Raw genomic sequence first — 16,974 nt, forward strand, 5'->3', positions numbered from 1 at the left:
TTTGAGTTGTGATTTACTACTATATGTTCATTTAATACTTAAGTAGCCTACTTTTTAAGATTAAGATTCTACATGTAAAACAGGCAGTTTATAAAGAATGGTCACTTGTAATGGATTATTTTAGCAATTACAATTTCATTTCATTCATGAATAGATGTATGTAAAGCTATAAACATTTGGCTTTGATAGGGTCCATTTTGCTTATTGAGGACACTTTATTTTTTACTTGTAGGCTACTGAGCCTACTTTATTACAATTTCAATGCAGAAATTTGACTTTTTACGGTGTGATGTTCCACCTTGTACTTAAATAAATGATCCGGATACTTCTTCTCCACCACTAAATGAGTTCATATCAGAGAAACACAAAAAGTCAGGTAGCCTAGTGCCTTTTACTGAGCATTATTGCATTTATTCTTAAAGCTAGAATGCTAATAGACTATCCTAAACTTCTTTCTAACTTCTCATTGAAGCTAAAGCGCACATGCAGCCTCCCTCCTCCCCCCTCCTGCGTGGTTTTACGCTTTTGATCCCAGAGGGACCTCGCGTTTTACATTCCTGGCATTCCGACCTCAGTCCCTCCTCGGTTACTTATTATCGCCGCCTGCTCTCTCCACAGTCATTTCACAGCGAGAAAGGACCGCGGCTGCCCGTCTGGGGGAGGAACATGAGACAAGTTTGACTCGATAAAAAACCTCATGGAAATAGTGGAATAACTCTGAATGTGTTTACTTCGAGATCAAGAACACCATTTCGTTATGATGAGAGCGTGAGCTGGTAAGAAGAGCGTCTCTTTTTCTGCCTTTGTCAAAACAGAAAGAAATGCGCACAAACATGTATAAAGTAGCTTCATCGTTACTTCTGGTTCAGATTTCTGGGAATGTAATGTTTTTTTTTTAATGGAGTTAAAAGCCATTTACTGTGTTTTATGACGACAGTTGTGCTATAAGACTAAAGATGAAGTTTATAATGCGGTTTTGTGCGCTTTTGCTCCCCCGTGAGATTGGAATTTTTGGCGCATGCAGTTTTTTTTTTTTTGCCTACTGTGGAAAATGTCTCCACATCTCTGTATTGTCGCTGTTGGGGAAGTAGACACAAGGCTGCACTATTGTCATGTTATACTCGAGCTCAAACTTTGATCATTGTCCAAAAGGAGATATGTTCACATCACATTCAAGTCATTGAAGCAAGTGCACGTTGCATTGTTGTTGTTACTGCAAAGGCCTACATGCCTAAAACACAACCTTTATTTTGTATGCGACTTGTGTGGATAGACTATACCTAGTTGTTTCCTGTTAATTATGTTTAACTGATTGTACCTTTTATTTTCTCATTCTTCTCTGTTCCAGGTTAATAGCTGAATTATTTGAATATTTTCAAAATAAGAAAGAGCTCAAGAGGTCTTTTGAGAAGATAACAAAGTACACAAAGCATTATGTCGTCCACTGAAGAGCCGTCTGGCACGGTCCTGCACCGGCTTATCCAAGAGCAGCTGCGCTATGGTAACCCCACAGACACCCGCACCTTATTAGCCATCCAGCAGCAGGCCCTGCGTGGAGGCAGTGGAAGCAACAGTGGACCCAGCAGTGGAGGCGACATGGGCAGGAGCCCACGATCCTCTCTGGAGAGTCTCACCCAGGAGGACCCTTCGTTCCCTCAGCTCTCTGCGAGGCAGGAACCCCAGGGCCAGGAGCACCAGGGTGACTACCACCACTCAGAGAGTGGCTACCAAGTCTACCAGCTACATGGGGAGGAGCTGCCAACTTATGAGCAGGCCAAGGTGCACTCTCAGTATCTGGCCTCTCACATGCTCCTGCATGAGGGGGCCTTCCACGAAGAGGCAGATCTGATGGACCTGAAGCTCAGCCATGTGCGGTCCCTCAGTGAGCATTGCATGCAGATATCTCTGGAGAGGAATGATGCGGCTGCTAAAGCAGAGGCCATCAGGAGCACCTCTCACAGCTACCCTGAACTTCCTTACTATGCACCACAAGTCCTCCAGAGCACGAGGCAGAGCCTTGACAAGCGCAGCCCACCTCCAGAGTACTCAGCCCCCATCCAGGGTCAAGGATTTATCCCTCATCAGGGCCAGGAGCCAATGCAGGCACAGCAGCACAGGTACAAAGACAACTTGAGAGATCATGTGTGTTATTGCGTGTGCATGTTTTTAAACATTACATCATATTCCATGGTGTGGTTTTTTAACTAGAGCCAGACTTTCAATCATCTTCCCGGACTTATCATTGTGTTTCACATGCGTAAACACATACTTATCAATGTGAGTCACACCGTAGCGTGTGTACCGATTTGCTTCTTGAAAAACTCCCTAAAGAGAACAAGTCTAGCCCTGTAGGTGTTTGTAATGCCTGGCATAGTGGAACAGGATAGTTTCACATGCTTGTGTTGCCTTGGATGCTTTTACAAAAGTATGTTCCTCATATAGGCTTTTACATTCTTTACAGCCACTGGAGTCATCTTGTCTGCTCGCCAATAGACAGGAGTAGAGTGATATTTCAGATGCCTTGCTAAAAAATAAAGTTCACACACCTTTAACTTTAGCTGGCGGCCCACAAATTCCGATGCGCAATTAAGATATGAACTTGTTTTTCACTCACCAATGTCTCTCTAACAGGTATGTCCAGTCGGCTGAAGTCCCCTGCTACAGCACATTCAGCACCCTGCCTTCTGTTGGCTTGGAGGAACCTAACCAGGTGGAGCTGCTGCTGATGGAGAATGAGAGGCTGAGGCAAGAGTTGGAAGCACACAGGGAGAAGACTGGCCGTATTCAGAAGGCAAGGAGAGAGAGAAAATTCATTTTCATTGCTGCTTTCAGAGGTCTTGTTGAAGGAGAACAAATACTTAAGCTACCTTTACAGTTCATTTTGGGGGATTTTACTTACCCATTTAATACAACACAAAATTAGGGGTGGTCACAGCAAATGCAAATCAATTTCAGAGGGAAATAATATTCCAAAGTTATTTAGTTGCTGAACAGCCAGACATCATGCTCCATCTCAAGCCACTTGTCTATGAAACCCAACCCCAGTCAACAGTTGTCTCTAAAACGTCCAACTCCAGGCCCACTCCCTCATCTGGATGGGACAGATGAGATTACCAGCTGCTACCTTCCATACCACTGATGCACAAACAGAGGTCACAGCCTGCTACTGTGTTTACACACTCCTTTCATTGTGGAGCTGACCTTGTAGAGGCCAGAGTGCGTGTGTTTTAGTTCTAGGGAGGCCATAGATTTTCAGCGTAATCTAGGGCTTGTCAGACAGCAGTCGATTGGGTTGTGACCCACACACTCGGGTAATGGGGGTGGGGGTCTATGGCAGGTGGTGGTCTGCTGTGTAAAAAGTGAAAGGTTTTGTTTGTTTATCCTCATTCTCTCCTCTTATGATCAACTCTCAAACCAAACAGGCCTGAAATGAGCACATTTTCTTGTTTAGCATGGTTGAACAACAGATTTAGAGACATTTGACACCTTAGCCAATCTTTGTAAAATCCACTCCACTCTCTGCTGGAGTTATGTCACATGGCCATTGCCTTGTCTCAGCCTTAAAGAATGATAATTGCCGGGGTTGGAAAGTTTCTCCGTCAGGCCGCAGCCATGAGTAAACATGCCTCTGTGACTGCTATAATGGTGGGTCTTTCTTAGCCGTTTCCACAACCCAGGAACAGGCATGCACACCTTCCCTCCGCTGGCAGCCTTCCCAGACCTCTGTGTGTGTGTGTATGTTAACTTGTGCTTTTGCGGTGTGTTGTGTACGTGCGCGCTCCTGTGCGATCACACACCTGGAACTAGAGCTATCAGCCCACAGGAATGTAGATATAAATCAGTCTCACAGGGAGTGGTGCAGGCTTGAATTCCTTTTCACAATTATACCACACACATAAACACACACACACACACACAGAGTGTACTGTATACACACAGTTCCATATGTACCCATATAATGCATATATGTACAGTATATAACCAAAATACCTCTTCTCCACCTTCTTTTTTTCTTCCAACCCTCCCCCCCCCCAACCTTCTGCTCTGTTCTTTCTTTTCTTCCCTTTTTCAGTTGGAGCAGGAGATCCAGCGCATTTCCGAGGCATATGGGACATTGATGCAGGGCAGCTGTAAGAGGGAGAATCTGGAGCAGACACTGAGGAGGAGGCTAGTGGCTGAGATCAGGAGGCTGCAGGATTTTAACAGAGACCTTAGAGGTATGGACAACTGCCACACACACACACACACACACACATAATACCATATCTACCATAATGTCAGAGCAAGACATATTTTACAATGTAGTCTAATTCAATACTTTGTTGCGCTACAGAAAACTTGGAAAATGCCAGAACACATGTTGCAAAAGAAGTAGAAGCAGCTGACCATAACCAGCACATCATGGCCAAACTCCTTGAACAAAGTAAGTATGTCATTCTATTTGGCTGGACTCCTCTCCCAGGCTCTCTGTTACATCCTCCTTTTGTAATCAACGTGCTTTATTGGATCATTTCGTAGCATAGCATGGGGCCCTTTTTGTAGCTAAGGAGGCCATCCTGCATGCAGGAATTCCACTTGCATAACCTGAGCTTATTTGGCGAGAAGGCTTAATAATAGGGAATTTAATCCATGCACCTCTTGGCAAAGGGAAACGAGCAGGCTCTAAATCACAGAGCAGCAGTGGAAGTGGTAGAAATGAGGTTCCACCACCTGTTGTTAGTGTGATTTATGTTGTCTGTTTAAGGAACTGGACTCAAGCAGAGTGGTGGTGTTTGTATGGCCTTGATGAGGAATGCGTTGTGCTATGTGGGTCAAAGGGATAGGGCAGCTTTCTCCCCCTTCCGCCTCCTTCCTCCTCTCAGCATTCCAGGAGTGCTTGGCTAAATGAAGAGCACTAGCCGCCATGTAGCAACTCTGGTACTTAAAACTGTTGTTGGACTCAGGGGACAAATTTTGGATTTACGCTCAGATGTGTTAAAGAAAGAACTTTAGGCAGATTTGGACTATTAAGATCATGTCCACATTTATCTAGCATGTGACTAACCTGCCCACCGTGGCTTTTCTTTCACTTCAGATGAGGAGCAAAACTTTGAGCGGGAGCGCGTGGAGCGGGAGCTGGAGCGATTGCGTTCCACGGCGGAGGAGCAGGGCCAGAGGGCAAAGCGACTCGAGGAGGCCCTAGACACAGCTCGTGGACGAGGTCGACAGCTTGAGGAGGAGTTGCGGAGGAAGAGGGCCTATGTGGAGAAGGTGGAGAGACTTCAGAGTGCGCTGGCTCAGCTACAATCCACCTGTGAGAAGAGGGAGAGCCTGGAGACAAGGCTGAGGACACGACTAGAGCAGGAGCTGAGGAGTTTGAGGGCCCAACAGGTAAATATCATCTCCTAAGAAAACTAACAAAAAGCTTGACTTCTGTACTTCATCATTGAAGTAGTTTTAGTATTTCTTGCCATCTGTTTCAAATCCACTCTCTCTCCATTTCAGAGGCAGTCCCAGCCACCAGGAGTGACCATGAGCTCCCTCCAAGAGCGCCTGCTTGAGCGCGAGGAGCGAATCCTGGCACTCGAGGCCGACATGGTGCGCTGGGAGCAGAAGTACCTGGAAGAGAGCACCATGAGGCAGTTTGCAATGGAGGTGGCCGCCACTGCCGCTGCCCAGAGGTAAAGCTTGTTGGCTTTTGCTTGACATTTGCAGGAACATCCTACATAAACTTTTTCCATGTGTATTATTTTCATTTGAGTTAAGCCCAGGACATTACCTTTTCCCTTGCAGAGACACCACCATCATCAACCACTCGCCTTGCCACTCCTCTAACAACAGTTTCAACGACGACCTGCCTGTTGCCAACTACAGGAATCAGGAGATGGAGAACAGGATCCGCGCTCTTTACGCTCAGATTTTGGAAAAGGACGCCGTGATCAAGATCCTCAACCAGCGGCTGCATCAGGACCAAGGGCGGAAGGACGAGCAAAGTCCCCGCACAAACCTCCTGAATACAGCGGGGGCACCTCTCCGACCCGCCTCCTCCACCCCCTCCATCAGCACCACCATTAGCAACACAAGTAGTAGGGGTAAGGAGCATAATGTTGCCTTTTAAATAATTCATTTGGGTGGTACTAAGGCTTAGCAGCCTAGTACTTCTTACATTACACACACACACACTGTATGTTCCATTCAAATGTACTTCTGATCTAGACCAAGGTCTTAAAAGTGTCACTACAATCTTCATAATCGATGGGTTAGGAGCATTTCTGACAGTTCCTGTTGTCTTGTAGGTAAGAGTGTTTCAGATGATCAGACTTTGCCAAGCCATCAGTTCTCTGCTCAGTCTCGACCTGCAACGCTAGAACGGCAGGTGGCGGGAACAAAAGCCAAAGAGGCTGCCAGCACAACTAAGCTCAACAGTGGTGAGTGATCTATCAAATATGCATGAGCGTGTTTGTTTACGAGGGCCAACAATCCATCCGATAACGCCCTCAGTATAAAACTTGAATAATAAACGATTTGCACTCAAAAATAAATAAGCCTTTTACAATCTCAGACCCTACTACACAAAACACATAAATACAGCCTTTAAGTATACTCTTCATGAAATGAGTTTTAGACCTCGGCTTCATGGATGTTCTGATTGATTAACCATGCTGCTGCCTAACCAGCCAATCAGATACCATCTGTCCAGGTCATGGTTCATAATGTGGGCTTTGAGGAATGTGCATGGTTAGGACATAATGTGGATCTATTGACTGAGCATATTTACCAGAGTGGTCTGTTTGAGTGTGGAAAATCTCTGTTAACCTTTAATTGTTGATAGCTGAGCTGTATCTGGGACACTTTTCCACTGTTTTACCCTTACAGCATTTATATAACTATTCATTCTTTCTTTTTTTCAGACAAGGCGCCTAAGAAGTTGCTATTAAACCCCTTCCAAGGCCTGAATGAGCTGGAGTCAGAAGCAGTGGAAATCTTCATTTAAAGAACTGAGAGGTTGATTTTGAATGGGGTGGGGGGGTGGGGAGGGCAATTCTAGGAATCTGTGAAGAGTGCAAGTCTTTGAATAGAGAGTGGATTAAATATTGGATGCAAGAATGTCGTGGAAAGAGGCCAACGCACAAAAAAAAGGACTGTTTTCACATTTTAAAAGACAGAGCTGTGCTCCGACTCACTCCCTCTCACTAAACTGGACAGCTGCAGGCAGTCTGCCCGGCTGGGAGATAAAAGATTAATCTTCTGAGGTACTCGGACAGTATTGTGGATTGTAATTGGGCAACATGTTCTCAGAGTGTGTATGCCAAATATTTATAAAATTATATATATAAAAAATTGCTGCTTTTTTCCCCCTTTTCATTACCCACCTGTTTTTCTCCTCTCCAAATCCAGTGAACTAGGAAGCTACATATTTATCTTATCTGGTTTCCACATTCCCTTATATAACGACTTCAGACTCATGCTCTTCTAGATAAATATTCAATAAAGGGTTATCTATGTGACCTCCAGTCCCCATTCTCTCCAACAGAACATGTCAATTTGAGTAACTTATTTCCCATCAAGTGGATCTTATCTCTTCTTATCAAATTATTTCTCTTTGTTCAATAATTTAAGCTTATAACACATGAAACACTGCTGATTTAGATGCTCTCGCTGTCCATGCTGCAGACGCCCGAGTAGCTGGTTCTACAAAGGCTCAGCAGGGTGTGAACAGTCAAATGCATAATATATAAAAGAAAAACTGACACAGTCATGGTGTTGTTTGTGATTTTGGAAGGGTGTCGCATCATGGTGTTGATTTCATCATATGTTTCTTCTGATGACTTTCGTTCTCAAAGTATGTTTGCATGTGTGATAACAGGGTGTGAGTGCGTTTCCCCACGCGGTGATTCTGCTGGTTTGGTCACCATTGTGGGAGAAAAGTTGAAAACTACACCATGTTGGTTTTTTTGTTTACTGTGAGCTTTGAACTAACAAACAGGTTAATTATTATTATTATTATTATTATTATATATTTTATACAGATGTTTGTATTGTTATTTTAGATTGCTTTGAACAGGATGCCAAAGAGTTTTATGTATGTTTGTTGTAAGTTATGTGACGACAATCACGGTCATGTCAAGCTGTACACAACCAACCAAGTGTTGAATTTAAACAGACATTTCTGTGAACTTCAAAACAATATGAAGGTTATTACAGTTGAATTCATGCAACATTTCATAAAGCAATAAAATATTCTAATATACATTGACAGTCTCAGTGACTTGTGAACAGTTTAATTTTGTTCTTGGCAAAAATATCTACCTATTATTTATTTGCTGACATAAAGATTATCTCAAAATTGCTCATACTTGTTGTAAAAAAAAAACAACTCATAGTTTTTCTGGTGAATGTTGTCTTCCGGTTTTTAGGCCCTCCTGTCTTTCTCATTGTCACCCTACATTCTCATTGCTGTCGTCTCTTTCCACCACAGAGAAGTGCTCTTCATTAATGAATACCATAGCTGCATTCTTTTGGGTTCAACTTTCTCGGGTGGCCTGCTCTCTTGTCCTCTTCTTGCCATGAAGAGCATGCTTGACATAGATCACATTCACATAAGGACACGTAACCCTATAAGTGACAAAGACAGGTTTCACCCAGATTAGCTGCTAACGCCTTGTGAAATTCCTATGTGCCCTCCATCCACCTTTGCTTGCATGCATTCCTAAATGCTTTTATTGTCTCCAATTTAACTCACACCCAGAGGTGTTCACCAACTATTTCAGGACATGCCATACGATATACAGTATAGATGAGAGAATGGAGAGCACTGTTATGTGGTGTCCGTTTCAGGATGGAACTCTCTAACACTTCCCCCCCACACACACAAACACACACACACACACACACACACACACAACAGAGCCACAGTCATCACCGTGTACCAGTTTTGGGCCGTATACGTATAACAGTTTGACAATGAGACTTCACAATGCGGCAGGACAATGAACATTATGGTGTCATCATTTCACACTCCCATGTTTCACCAGATGTTCTACTGCATGCAAGGTCAAAGTCAAGTTCAAAGTTTATTTATATAGCACATTTACAAACAGTCACTACCACCCCAAAGTGCTGTACAATTATTGATAACAACATAATAAAAGGGCATAACAAATATCCGGAAAACCCATATAAGCAGAATATGCCAGAAACAACAAAAATACAAAAGATAAAAGCTTTGCTCAAATCAATACAACAACAAAATGTCACAGCTCAGCTTGTGTTAAAAGCCAGTGCGAAAAGATGAGTTTTTAAAAGTGATTTAAAACTCTCAACAGAGGAAGCTGCTCTAATGTTCAGAGGGAGAGAGTTCCAGAGCTTAGGACCTGCCACCGAGAAAGCTCTGTCCCCTCTGGTTTTCAGTCTAGTTCTGGGACAGTCTAAAAGCAACTGGTCAGCGGACCTGAGTGCTCTGACTGGAGCGTGCAAAACCATGATGGTGCCAGCCCATTAAGAGATTTAAAAACAAACAATAAGATCTTAAAATGGATTCTAAAAACAACAGGCAGCCAGTGGAGAGACGACAGTGCAGGAGTAATGTGGTCTTAGCGCCTTTTTCCTGTCAGCAGGCGTGCAGCCGCATTTTGGACTAGCTGTAATCGGCAAAGTGAAGACTGCGCAAGGCCATAGTACAGTGAGTTACAGTAGTCCAGGCGATTTGTAATCAAGGCATGCACAACTGTTTCCAGTTGGCTATGGGGCAGGTAAGGCTTGACCTTCCCAAGAAGTCTGAGCTGAAAAAAGCTTGTTTTTACCACTGAACTGATTTGTTTATCGAGTTTAAAAGAACTGTCAATAAAAACACCAAGAGTTTTTACAAGTGGGCAGCAATTTGAGAACATAGGACCAAGAGCATTGTTAAAACCAGAGACATCGGGCTTCCCAAAAATTACAACTTCAGTTTTTTTATCATTTAAGTTCAAAAAATTCAATGACATCCAGTCTTTTACGTCATGTAGGCATTTACTCAGAGCTTCAACTGAGTTTGTTTTAGAATTCAAAGGTAGGTAAATCTCTATAATCTATAATATCTATAAGCATATACAGCGAGAACAAGACTGGGCCTAAAATTGAGCCTTGAGGCACTCCGCTGTCAATTGGGGCTTTATTTGAGTAAAAAGGCCCAAGGTTTACAGAAAAAGACCTGTCTGTCAGATATGACTGAAACCACTTCAGAGCTGTGCCCTTAATGCCTGCACAGGACTCGAGTCTTGTCAATAAAATCTTGTGTTCAACCGTATCGAACGCTGCAGTCAAATCTAAAAGCACTAAAACAGCAGAGCTACCAGAATCAGAAATTAAAAAAAGATAATTAAAAACTTTTAAAAGAGCGGTTTCTGTACTCTGACAAGATCTAAAACCAGACTGGAATTTTTCAAAGATGTTGTTCGAGTTTAGGTGTAACTGAAGTTGGGCGTATACCACTTTTTCTAGAACTTTGGATAAAAAAGGTAACTTAGAAACTGGCCTGTAGTTGGACAAAACAGAAGGGTCCAGATTGTACTTTTTCAGGAGGGGTTGTACAACGGCCTTTTTAAAAGCAGCTGGAACACACCCAGTTGTAAGAGACAAATTTGTCAAATTTAAAATACAAGGCCCAACAGAGTCAAAAACATCTTTAAAAAGCTTGGCAGGAAGGCTGTCCAATGAGCAGACGGAGGGTTTCAAACTATGGACCGTTTTTGCCAATTCAGAAAAAGATATTGGCCTAAAATCTTCAAAAACAGCTGAACAGAAAGGTATTATACTGGGATCTGGCACAGCACAAAGGGTTAAAGCCCAGATTCTGGACACCTTATCAGTGAAAAAATCTGTCACAGAGAAGGGCACTAGGAATAATACCAGTATGTTCAGCGGGATTGATTATCCTATTAAGGACATTAAAAAGGACATGAGCTTTGTGACAGTTGTTTTGCACAAGGTTTGACATAAACTGAGTCTTTGCAGCTTTAACAGCGACCTGGTAGTTAGACAAACAGTCTCTTAAAATCCCCAGAGACACATGGGGTTTGTCTTTTTTCCACTTTCTCTCAGCACGGCGACATTCCCTTCTGAGAGCACGAGTAGTGACATTGTGCCATGGCTCCCCATTTGAGCCAGAGCTCTTGTGCATGAACGGTGCTATTGAGTCAAGGATTTCTGTGCACGTAGAGTCAAATAAAGTAACCATCTCATCAATGTCCACATTTAAAAAAGAGGTCTGCAGTGACATAAATGGAGAGGTGTTGAACGCTGCAACAAAAAGGGAAGCCGTAGATGGATTCATTGCACGCCGCAACATGTGTGTGAAATATAAAATATGGCTGCGGTAGAAAAGATTTCACACATTTTGGTTTATAAATGCAGAGCTGAGTGGAGCAATAAGTCGTGAGTCATGTGCTCTCATCTCCATGTAGAGTGAGGAAATGAGACATTAAATGTCTCTGTTAGTTCAACATCACAATTTCTTCCTGTTACTCTGGTTGAGACATAATAAAACGTGGACTAGAGTAGCCGTGTGCTCATCCACAAAAGCTCATTGAGATTGAAGTTGAGTATCAAAACATCCCAAGAATGCAATAGTTTAGTACCTGCCTGCTGGAATTTGAGTTTATTAGTGAAGTTTCAACACAACTCATCCTCAGACGAAGAACTGTATTGGGTTGAAATGTTGTCGGCAAGGGAGCTGTCAGGCAAGTGTGATGTGTACTTTTCTACTGTATTCACATAATAAAACAGACAGCAACGCTGGTATTGTTTTCACCTTGTATGTGTGTGTGCTACTAGGTGTTTTGTCTGTGTGTCTGCAAATAGATTTTGTCACCACAATAGTGTCACAAGCGTGCAACATGCTATCACTATACAGATGTGTAATTGAGATCAAAATGAAGGTTGAGTTCTAAAATGGGTGGGGCCCGAGCAAGGGTGCTGGAGGGACAGGGGTAGATATTAGGGATTGGCTTCCCACACTCTTGGGCCAAAACATCGTCCCAGCTGTTGTGATCTCTAGTGGTCTCTACTTTAAACTCACTTTATTATGAACTCACTTTATTTATTTAGCGATTTGGCCTGTAAAGTTTGGGTTATGTGAGTGACTGGCAATGTGCTGTTTTTCCAGTTCTTTTCAGTACTAAACACCAGCCAATAGGACTTTAAGGTGTGCGAGCGCTCTGTTGGATATACTGTACTGTCACATTTCAGAGCTGTTCTGAAGGCTCCTAATTTAGGATAACTGAGTGGTATCGAGGAGCCATCACACACTCTTTTTAAGTCATCCATTACTGTGTATGTGCTGTGCCAGCTTTGAAACATTTGCCTTGATTTTGTATTCACACCTGAGCAAGCAAAGGTTGATTGTATCCTGCTGTATGTAGTGTGGTTTGATAATTGGATGCAAGTCTGGACTTGGGCAGAGAGGATATGAATGATGAGATAGTGTGGATGCTTTTGACAGAGAAGCTTGTATGGGAAAACACAGAGCAGGAACTGGTGGTATGTGAGGTGCCATCAATCTTATTTAGGAACTGAGAGCTCTTATCTGGCATACTGACTGACAACATTGTGAAGACTCGCCAACATTCCTCTGTGAATGACATGTTTCGACTGCAGCTCTCTCTCTTTCCCAGAGTTGATGTGATGGAGGAGGATACAATGTAAATGGGAGTCACAGGTCAAATTCCTGCTGTTTTTTTAAGAAAATTACATTTAATCTACTTCTTGGAACAGTTTTCCCTTCGTTCTTTTGCTCTGTCACATGGGAACCTGATGTTGACTGCGGCCGTCATGAAAGGAATGGGTTTGTTGCTGTGTAAACCGTGGAAATGATCTTCTCACACTGGGTGTTTGTGTGCACTGACGGGTTTATTGCGCCCTCCTAATGTTTACAGTTTAACAGCACATTCCTATTAAACATTAGCCTTTGAAGTTCCAGCACTTTTAGAAAATATGCTGATGGTGAGTGATGATATCAAAATAAGAGAGAAGTTTTTGGAATGCAGATTGTCCCTGACTCACAATGGTATGGTAACTAATTATCTTTCTGGCCAAAACTCATTAAGAAAGAAAACTACAATTCATATTTATGTGGATTAAATAATAGCGCTGTATACTTATCACAAGCTTGTACACACATCCAAACATGATGTAAATGAATGTTGAGTAAGTGTGATAAGATATTGAGCGACTGGCCTCCTCAGGGCAGATATATGTAGCTCTGATTAATGGACACATGGAATAACTTGTCAGATAAACAGGAAGTAGATGTCCCCCAAACACCCAGTGGAAAAGCAAGTAACTTTAAACTTTTTTTCAGACCCAGGGGGATCCATATCACCATACAAACATACACAAACACAAGTAAATCCACAAAGCCCTACCCTTTCTTTCTGTTGTCGTAAAGGCATAGCATGTTTTTGGACATTGGTGATACATGCCCAAAGGGACACAGGAGAGTAACTTGTCAACACCTGCTAAGGCTGCAGCTGTGATTGGCTCTCCTGTTTGTTCAGGGGCCATCTGTTAAAACCACAGACACGACCCGGAGCACATATTTCACCCACACGGCCCTCATGTGGGCTTCGGTGAAAAGTACGTATTATAATGTGTCATGCCAGGTCAGGATGTCAACTTTTATGATTTTTTTCCGGTGTCCTAAAGGTTATACATTTTAGTATTCTTAAATTGTTTATTTGTTGAAAATCATCTGCATCTTTTATGAAACTTAGCCTGCATTACTTACTGGACATGTGTCAATAAATGGGCATGTTTCGGACTCCTGAAGTCAAACACCCCTGCATACATTTAATAGTTAAAAGACTTCAAGAATTCAAAGAATCTTTTATTATTTACACTCATAGATCCTCTGAGACACAAACTGTAATATGTGCTCAACCTCCTGGAAAACATGTGTCCTATGACTTGGCGGGGTTATTTGTTAACTGCTTTGCAAATGCACGCACACACACACACATTGGTGCGCAGGTCATGTTCTGGGAATGTATGACTAGGGAACTGAGGGGGGAAATTGTAGATTTAAACTACTTCTGTAGTTAGGTGATAGCCAGGTGAGTCAAATTGCAGCTCAACTAAGACACTGGGAAATTTGCTTACTGCATTATTCTAATAAAAATACTTGTGTTAGTTATAACATCGAACAATGTATAAAGTGCTTTTGGAATCCACAACAAGCTACTCTTTTAGAGACATGCTTTGATTTATTTTTTTTGTCTTAACTGAGTAATGAGAGATAGACCTACTAATTTTGGTTATTTACATTTCAAGTTTTATTTAATGTTCTGTTTTGCAATATGTATTCATAATGTAATTCACATTATTGTTCAGTGTGTAGGAATTATTGCAATTGAGATCTTAATCTTTGGGACTTCTCTGATTGGGCCTACTGTGAATAAAGGTTATAGTGTTAAAACCTTTCACGTATGCACAATGATTCATAAGGTAATATAAAAGCTATCTTTGTGAAAGCACACACTGAAGAAATCCCTTCAGTTACCCACGTGTTTGACTATCAAATGATTTTGAAAAATGAGAAGCACTTCTCATATTTACAAGTCAATTACTGCCGCCAAAAGATTTAAAAGCTGAAAATCGCCATCTGCTGGATACTTTCCACATCTGCACTTATTCTGTTTAAAAATGTTTTTAAAACGGTAAAACTATTCGTTACCCTCGTTTATTAATCATATTTCCTAATCAGTCACTACCACATAATTCATATGCATTGCTGTGTCTGTTGATGTAATTAATATCTTGTTCACAATAACTTTAATAATAACTTCATTCATCTAAAATGCATGTTTGATGCTTTCAAATGTCTAGTCTATCCCCTTCACTAGCCTTGAGCTGGGGTACGCCTGACAACAAACCGTGCGTACCTATCCGTGAAATCCCGCCCATTCAGTCGCCACAACAACGGTTAGCTAAATTAGCTTAGCGCTATTGTTGAGGTTGGTAGATAGTTAGCCCGTCCGTATTCTTAATGAGCATTACAAAACACGGTCTGACAACGGTAACAGCTGTAACGTTGAACTTTAATTCAAGATGTGCTCCGTCGTCGGATGTGATTCGGGCCGACGCAGTGCGCAACGGTTCAAGTTACCGGAGGACCCAGAGAGGAGACTGGAGTGGGTTCAGTTTCTCGCTACAGTCAACATGCAGCGGTTTAAAGAAGCGTCCTGGACAGACATTAGAATTTGTAGCGAACACTTTACAGATGACTGTTTTAACAACATGTCACCGAGCCATTCAGGTTTTACTGGCAGGGACCAGCTAACGTTAAATCCCATTGCTGTCCCCTCACTGTGTCTCGAGTCAGAGGAACCTGAGACAACTCTGCAGAGCTCAACACGTGTGGTGAGTCCTCTGCTCTAATAGCAGCAATTATAGGGTCTATCATCACATCATCACCCAATGCTGCTGCACCCTGCGTAACGTTATCAGCCTACACCCTGGGTTGTTTGTACATGATGCCCAAACCAAGTGAATGAAGTTAATCCTCACGTTGAGGCTAGCACCAACATGTTTGGGTGGTCACGTTAAGAGTAACGTGATGCATTTAATTGCCAAGTAACAGTAAGTTACAGTAAATGCACAAGAATCGTCCTATTTCCCCCAGATAGACAAGTAACGTTTGGTGTTTACTTGTTTATCAAATCAAGTTAAGATAGTTAATTCTATTGTCAAGTAATATGTTTATTTTTTCCCTTTCTAATATAAAAACTCATGTGAGAGAGATGTACAAGTTTTTATACTGTAAGTATTTTCATGTCAAGGAGTGCTCCAGTAGGTAGTAAAAGTACAGTAGGATGTCCTGCACTACTTAAACAAGCATAATATAACACAGTAATGATAATAATAACAATGTATACTTTATTAATCCCGCAAGGGGAAATTACAATTTATAATGTTGTTATTATACACATTGCACACAGGCTTGAAATACACACACATGCTCAGTGTCTATACATGCACTAAATGGAGAGATGTCAGTGTGAGGGGGCTGCCCATGGAAACACACTACACATTAGCAACAGAAATGCAATGTCCTCTCTTTTTACACACTCAATATGAAATAGGTGCAGATCCACATCTTTTCCTCAACAAACTGACTAGTAATGCTAAGCCACCTTTGGTGTTCTTACATGTTGCGTCAGAAGTAACATAGTAACACAGTAACATAGTACTATAGTGAAACTGTGTTATCCCACTGTCCACATTTACATGCAAATGTAGTCATTTGCCGTCCACTTGGTAAGTATCGACATTGTGTGCAAAGCTCTTAAACATTTGAATGTCAAATCAAAACATGTGGTACTGTAACATCGACCAAACACATTTTGGCTACAACTACAAGCTTTTATTGCTTGTTGCTTTGTGTAGGAGCCTGAGGAAACCACAGAAGTTGCTTATCAGCGCGATCAACTCAAAACATGCGATGGCCCAACTTCCTTTTCTGAAGAGTCAAGACTGACTTCAATGGGTAAAAAATAAAATAAAATAAGTGTTTTTAAAAATGAAGTAAAGCGAAGGATTTTCTGACACTTTAAACTTTATTTGCAGCTTCTGAAGGAAGCCCAGTCCCAAGAGGTGTCTCATCCTCAGCTGATTCTTCAGATGGGTTTTTTATATCCGTATATCGCCAAATGCAGCCAAAAGATACAAATTTTGATTTAATGAAAGAAAAGTATGTTTTCTTAACATTCTGCTCACTTGACTACTTTGTTTTACATCGGGTTGGGTTACATTTAAGATTCTATTTCCTTTGATTTTTAGAGCATCACTTCTGCAGAGGAAAGGGAAATATGTTATTAATGAAAAACGTCTCCTCAAGATGTTCAGCCAGAATTGCCCGTCATGTGGTTCTAAAGTAAGGACGGAGAAGGTCACCCATGGGGTGCTCATCATCTTGAACCAACAGTGCCTTCAGTGTGACTACAGCAACCAATGGAAAAG

The 16,974-nt window shown here is 42.0% G+C and overlaps 2 protein-coding genes across 3 annotated transcripts in view; both read left to right on the forward strand.

Annotated features, from left to right (window-relative positions):
* The first annotated feature begins 555 nt into the window (after positions 1-555).
* Positions 556-8,234, forward strand: amotl2b (angiomotin like 2b). 2 transcript variants are annotated; one of them, XM_034887227.1, is made up of 10 exons: positions 556-776; positions 1,349-2,117; positions 2,632-2,791; positions 4,073-4,217; positions 4,334-4,423; positions 5,075-5,370; positions 5,485-5,660; positions 5,773-6,071; positions 6,276-6,407; positions 6,891-8,234. In XM_034887227.1, the coding sequence occupies exons 2-10, from the start codon at positions 1,435-1,437 to the stop codon at positions 6,971-6,973; spliced, it is 2,064 nt and encodes a 687-aa protein (XP_034743118.1). In that variant the 5' UTR covers positions 556-776; positions 1,349-1,434; the 3' UTR covers positions 6,974-8,234. The 2 variants fall into 2 exon arrangements, with proteins under 2 accessions (XP_034743118.1, XP_034743120.1); XM_034887229.1 differs by having other exon boundaries at positions 5,821-6,071.
* Positions 8,235-14,896: 6,662 nt separating this feature from the next.
* Positions 14,897-16,974, forward strand: part of LOC117954027 (zinc finger protein with KRAB and SCAN domains 7-like) — a 3,614-nt gene continuing 1,536 nt past the window's right edge. The window contains exons 1-4 of the mRNA XM_034887479.1: positions 14,897-15,375; positions 16,402-16,501; positions 16,582-16,705; positions 16,795-16,966. Coding sequence (XP_034743370.1) covers positions 15,064-15,375; positions 16,402-16,501; positions 16,582-16,705; positions 16,795-16,966 — 708 coding nt within the window. The 5' untranslated portion in view covers positions 14,897-15,063. The remainder of the gene's footprint in view (positions 15,376-16,401; positions 16,502-16,581; positions 16,706-16,794; positions 16,967-16,974) is intronic.

This window comes from Etheostoma cragini, chromosome 12 (assembly GCF_013103735.1).
Source record: "Etheostoma cragini isolate CJK2018 chromosome 12, CSU_Ecrag_1.0, whole genome shotgun sequence".
In the NCBI taxonomy this organism is placed as follows: Eukaryota; Metazoa; Chordata; class Actinopteri; order Perciformes; family Percidae; genus Etheostoma; species Etheostoma cragini.

Bases quoted from the DNA above. Each gene is read 5' to 3' on its own strand.
- amotl2b (XM_034887227.1), top strand. From the start codon at position 1,435: ATGTCGTCCACTGAAGAGCCGTCTGGCACGGTCCTGCACCGGCTTATC. The intron at 5,371-5,484 runs GTAAATATCATC...TCTCCATTTCAG, and splicing joins GGAGTTTGAGGGCCCAACAG to AGGCAGTCCCAGCCACCAGG. The intron at 6,072-6,275 runs GTAAGGAGCATA...GTTGTCTTGTAG, and splicing joins TAGCAACACAAGTAGTAGGG to GTAAGAGTGTTTCAGATGAT.